The sequence below is a fragment of the Arachis ipaensis genome, chromosome B8, assembly GCF_059453495.1.
Source record: "Arachis ipaensis isolate K30076 ecotype BB chromosome B8, ASM5945349v1, whole genome shotgun sequence".
Taxonomy (NCBI): domain Eukaryota; kingdom Viridiplantae; phylum Streptophyta; class Magnoliopsida; order Fabales; family Fabaceae; genus Arachis; species Arachis ipaensis.
Genome location: NC_142443.1, coordinates 110589733 through 110595377, shown reverse-complemented (window position 1 = coordinate 110595377; position 5645 = coordinate 110589733). Strand labels below are relative to the sequence as shown.

Genomic DNA, 5645 nt, shown 5'->3' with positions numbered 1-5645 from the left:
AGTGTATCCCGGAGCTCGACCAGTGCAACAAAAGCGCAAAAAGCTCGGCCCAGAGAGATTACAAGTCGTGGAGGAACAGGTACAGGCCTTGCTAGTGGTTGGGTTCATAAGGGAGGTCAAGTACCCACTATGGCTGACCAATGTTGTACTAGTAAAAAAGCTAAATGGAAAGTGGCGGATGTGTGTAGACTACACCAATCTCAATAAAGCCTGCCCAAAAGACCCCTATCCCCTCCCAAATATCGACACCCTAGTCGTTGCCTCGTCGGGATATAAGTATCTCTCCTTCATGGACGCCTACTCGGGGTACAACCAGATCCCAATGCATCAACCTAACCAAGAGAAGACCTCGTTCCTAACCCCGAAAGCAAACTACTGCTACGTAGTAATGCCGTTCGGACTCAAGAATGCAGGGACCACATATCAGAGGTTGATGAACAAAGTATTCGCCGACCACATCGGAAAGCTGATGAAAATCTACGTAGACTACATGCTAATAAAAACCCAAAAAGAAGACACACTGTTGCCCGACCTTGCCGAAGTATTCGGCACCATAAGAAAGCACGGGATGAGACTAAACCCCACAAAATGTACCTTTACAGTAGAGGCTGGAAAATTCCTAGGGTTCATGCTTACCCAAGGAGGCATTGAGGCAAACCCAGACAAATGCCAAGCCATACTTAACATGAAAAGCCCAACCTTTGTGAAAGAGGTACAACAGCTTAATGGAAGACTGGCAGCCCTGTCCTGATTCCTAGCCGGGTCGGTGCTAAGATCTGTCCCTTTCTACGCAACAATAAGGAAAGAAAAGAAGTTTGAATGGACTCCAAAATGTGAACAAGCCTTCTAAGACTTCAAAATATTCCTAGGGCAACCACCCATCCTAACCCGACCTCGACAGGGAGAAGAGCTGATACTATACCTCGCCATTGGAGGTTGGGCGATAGCATCAGTGCTCGTCCGAGAAGACGACAACGGACAACAACCCATCTACTTCATCAAAAAGGCTTTACAACGGGCTGAACTAAACTACCAAAAGATAGAAAAGTTTACATACACCTTCATACTTACTTTCCAACGGCTTCGACCATACTTTCAAGCCCACACCATCAGAATATGGACCAACCAACCCATGAAAGGCATTATACAGAAAACCGACGTGGTTGGAAGAATCCTACAATGGGCAGCCGAGCTGTCCGAATTCAACCTCAGGTACAAAGCTTGGACGGCCATCAAGTCCCAGTACCTGGCCGACTTCGTCGTAGAGTACACCGACACCCTAGGAACCCGCATTAACTGGAACCTCTACGTTGACGGCTCATCAAACAAAGCCAGAAGTGGAGTCGGCGTTATCCAGGAAAGTGACCAAGGGACCCAACTCAAACTCTCCTTGAGGTTCGAGTTCCCCGCCTCAAATAATCAAGCCGAGTATGAAGCCCTATTGGCTGGTTTGAAGCTGGCTAGAGAAGTCGGGGCCCAAAAGCTTATCATCTTTAGTGATTCACAAATAGTCACCTCACAAATAGAAGAAAGCTACCAGGCAAAGGATCCCACCATGAAAAAATACCTAGACAAAACCAGAGAACAGCTCGGGAAATTCATGGGATATGAGATCCGATATATACCTCGGGAAAAAAAATGCCCGAGCCGACGCAGTTTCAAAACTAGCGAGCACCAAACCAAGGGACAATAATAGGAGCCTCATCCAAGAAACACTACAAAACCCATCAACCCCGGAGGAAGAGAAGGTCTTAAACATATCAGACCAGGACCATGGGTGGATGACCCCCATAATCAACTAACTGAAGTCTGAAACACTCCCCACAGATAAAAAGGAGGTAAAAAGGCTCATACGAGAGGCATAATACTGCACCATGGTACACGACGTCCTGTATAGGAGAGGAATCTCAACACCCCTCATGAAATGCGTCCCGACTTCCGCCACAAAGGAAGTCCTGGAAGAAGTCTATAGCGGCATGAGCGGCAATCACCTCGGGACATGAGCTCTATCCAGAAAGGTACTCTGAGCCGGCTTTTACTGGCCGACCTTACAAAAGTAAGCGACCAAATTTGTCAAAACGTGCCCTCCATGCCAGAAGCACGGCAACTTTCACACCGCCCCGCCCGAAGAACTTATCTACGTCACCTCACGTTGGCCATTCACAAAGTGGAGGCTTGACCTCCTCGGACCATTCCCTCCGGGATCAGGGCAAGTCAAATTCCTCATTGTAGGAATAGATCATTTCACAAAGTGGATTGAGGCAGAGCCACTGGCCGCCGCCACTGCCCAAAGAAGTCAGAAGTTCCTATACAGGAATATTGTCACAAGGTTTGGGGTTCCATACTCCATCACAACGGACAACGGAACTCAGTTTGCTGACACGGGCTTCAGGAACAGGGTGGTTGATCTAAAGATAAAGCACCAGTTCACCTCAGTGGAACACCCACAAGCCAATGGACAGGCGGAAGCCGCCAACAAGGTCATACTGGCCGAGTTGAAATGCCGTCTGCAGAACGCAAAGGGAACCTGGGCTGAAGAGCTCCCATAAGTCCTATGGGCATACTAGACGACGCCACATTCCAGCATGGGGGAATCACCTTTCTGACTAGCTTACGGAGTGGAGGCAATGATCCCCGTAGAAGTAGACGAAAGATCCCCTAGGGTGATCTTCTACAACGATGACACCAACTCCCAAGCACAAAGGGAAGAACTTGACCTGCTTTCAGAAGTCCGAGAAAGAGCTCGGATCCAAGAGGAAGCCCTGAAGGGTCAATTGGCCTCAAGGTACAACCAAAGGGTGATCCAACGAAGCTTCACTACCAACGACCTCATCCTAATCCGAAATGACATCGGAGCAGGACGGTCAGGAGAAGGAAAGCTGGCAGCTAATTAGAAAGGACCGTACCGGGTTACAGAAGTACTAGGGAAAGGTTACTATAAGGTGGCCAACCTCCAAGGATGACAGTTCCCGAGGTCTTGGCACGCCTGTAACCTAAGAAGGTACTATAATTAGAACAAGGCCTTGAGCCAAGGTGCGCTCTTTTTCCACCAAAGGGTTTTTTAATGACGCACCAGGACAAGACCCTAAGCGGCCTGACTTACAGCGTAACTCCACAAATGTACACACTCTTGTTTATATTTTTCTCACTATTTTTTATCTTTAGTAAAATTACGGATTCCCTAAAAAGTTTCCTACCAAGGCGCATTAATTTAGGCTCGACAAAACACAAAATTCATCCGCCGACCACAAAGGTCGGCAAGGTGAAGCGACAAAACTCAAATTAATGCAAGAAGTTATAAAAGTAACCCGTGTAAAATGACCTGACGAGGTTGGATAAAAAGCAGGGTTACTAAAAATAACTTTTAAAGGCCCGACAGAGAAGTCGGACCATCTAAAAGGATCAGTAAAAAGGGAACAGCACCATACAAAGAGGGTTGAAAAACCTAGTGCCAAAGTGCTAAGCTAGAAAGGTAAAAGTCCGAAAAGGACATTACTTAAAAAGCAAAAGCACTCTCAAAATCTAAATAAGGCTCAAAAGTCGTCCAAATAAACTAAAAAGGGGGTTCTAGTCAAAGAACACTACCCAAAAAGTTATTGGAGTCGACTAAAAGCCTACAAAGGTCGTGCTGCAAAGGACTCAAAACAGCCAAAAACAGAGTAACATTAAACATATGCAAGGCTAGAAAAAGGTAGAAGTTCACAAAAAAGAACACTACCATGAGATTGCTAAAGAGACGCTGACCGAGAATAAAGCCTACCACACCAACCAATAAGCTGCAAGGACGAGATCGCCAAAGGAAAGGTAAAAGTTGTCAATACATCTAAGAAAAGGCACTGTCCGAAAGGAAAAGATAGAAAGTTCACAAAACGAACACCACCCTGAGATCACCAGAAAGAGTCCCGATTGGGAAGGACTAAATGCCCAATCTTAAGGCACAGCCAGGAAGCCATTCCCAGGCAAAGGGCCATGATAAGATGAATAAGAGCACTCCTCAGATTACCAGCACAGTTAATACAAAAGGATAGCACAAAGTGGAAGTATTAAAAGCCCAAGGGATTACCCAGACCCAAAAGCAAAAGTGCTTTGATTAAAACCCGAAAAAGTTTCTAGAAAGAAACTATAAAGTGTCAGAGAATTATCCAAACAAAGTACAAAACTAGGAGTTCAAAGGATCCACAGGTCAGACCATATCAATACATAATAAAAAGAGAAATAAAGGAGACAATCACAAAGGGTCCAGCTTCACTCCAGTCGCTGCATCCTGAGGGGTAGGAGGAATGACTGAGATCAGAATAGCTTCGACAACACCATCTGGGCCATTCAAAATCTCCAACTCGGGATTAGCCTCGGGTCGGGGCGCCTCGATAGAAGGGGCTGCAGAAGATTTGGTAGAAGGATCCAGCACAGAAACCTCATCATCATCAGGGGCGGGCATAATCTTGCCATCCTCCACAACATTATCCATGCTAAATAAGGTGAGGTCAACATCAGGAGCAAGAACTCGGACTTGAGCCTTCAAATTCTCATACAGAGCAGTCGTACCACTCACCACATGTCCCTGAAGCTCGGCATAATCGTCATAAGCAGATTGGAGTTTTTCCTTGGCCTCCAGAAGCTCACAATAAGTCTGGGTGTAACTCTTCTTGGCCTTCTTTGCCATCTCCTCAGCCAAATTGGTAGCAGCCTCCCCAGCAGTAGCCCAGGCCATCTCCCTCTTCGCAACGAGCTCCAACCCAAAATTCTTTGCCTCCAACTCAAGCCTCAAACACTCCACCCTATCATAATCAGCCTTGGCCTTCCCGAGAAAGGAACTAGTAGCGTGGATAGGGGACTTCTGGAAATCCTGAGACAAAGCAGCACTGAGATTAGCCATCCGAATACTATTGCTAAATATAAAGTCGAGATGATGAAGGATGGACACATCATCGGTCGGAACCTTTCCATGAGGAGCGATAAGCTCTGTAGCAAAAGCCACGCCGTCAAAGTCCTTATCATTGAGATCATAAGTCCCAGCAGTCCTCGGCCTCTTGGGAGGAGGGCCAGATGAGGTAGGAGAGGAGGCAGCATCAGATGTCGCCAAAGGCGGATCAGTAGGGGCTATCCAAACTCTAGGGGTCGGGATGACCTTCCTCGGACCCTGAGGATCAAAATCCGGTTTTTCCGGAGGGACCTGAGAAGAACCCTCCCCTAAAGTCTTCTTTTGAATATTCTGGGCAGCCACCATCCTCTTGGTCTTCCTGAGGAACTTCATCGAATCAGAACTGGCAACCATCTCTGAAAAAGAAGGGGACCACAGAAACAGTTACGCAATGGATGGATAAAAAAAACAACAAGAAAAAAGGCCTTATAAAGAAGTCGGACGCTATCTAGTTCGGAACGAAGGAGAACAGGATCTCCTAAAAACTTCTTTATGTCCAAGTAAGGAGGCTCTCCCCAGTGTTCCTCCAAGATACCCACAAAGACCCTCGCTATCTCATCTAAACTCTCCCACGAATACTTAAGGACTTCATGATCCTTTTGCTACCAAAGGGGGAATGTGGGTTCATTGTTCTTGTCTAGAAAGAAGGGGTGAACATCTTCAACAGCCCGGACTTTGAAATAAAAGTTTTTAAAATCATAGAAAGAATCATCAAAAATAGAAA

General features: G+C 46.4%; 1 protein-coding gene across 1 annotated transcript; it reads right to left on the bottom strand.

Moving 5' to 3' along the window:
* Window positions 1–225: 225 nt before the first annotated feature.
* On the bottom strand, window positions 226–5275 carry LOC148549250 (uncharacterized). Its single transcript, XM_088495702.1, has 2 exons — window positions 4731–5275; window positions 226–250 (listed from the first exon to the last, which is right to left on the bottom strand). Exons 1-2 carry the CDS (start codon window positions 5273–5275, stop codon window positions 226–228), a joined length of 570 nt encoding a protein of 189 aa, XP_088351828.1.
* Window positions 5276–5645: the final 370 nt, after the last annotated feature.

What these genes read in the sequence shown, in the direction of transcription:
- LOC148549250 (XM_088495702.1), bottom strand. Translation starts at nt 5,275, where the DNA reads ATGGTTGCCAGTTCTGATTCGATGAAGTTCCTCAGGAAGACCAAGAGG. An exon ending in GCAAAGAATTTTGGGTTGGA is followed by an intron (nt 251 to 4,730) that starts GCTCGTTGCGAA and finishes GGCAACGACTAG; the next exon opens with GGTGTCGATATTTGGGAGGG.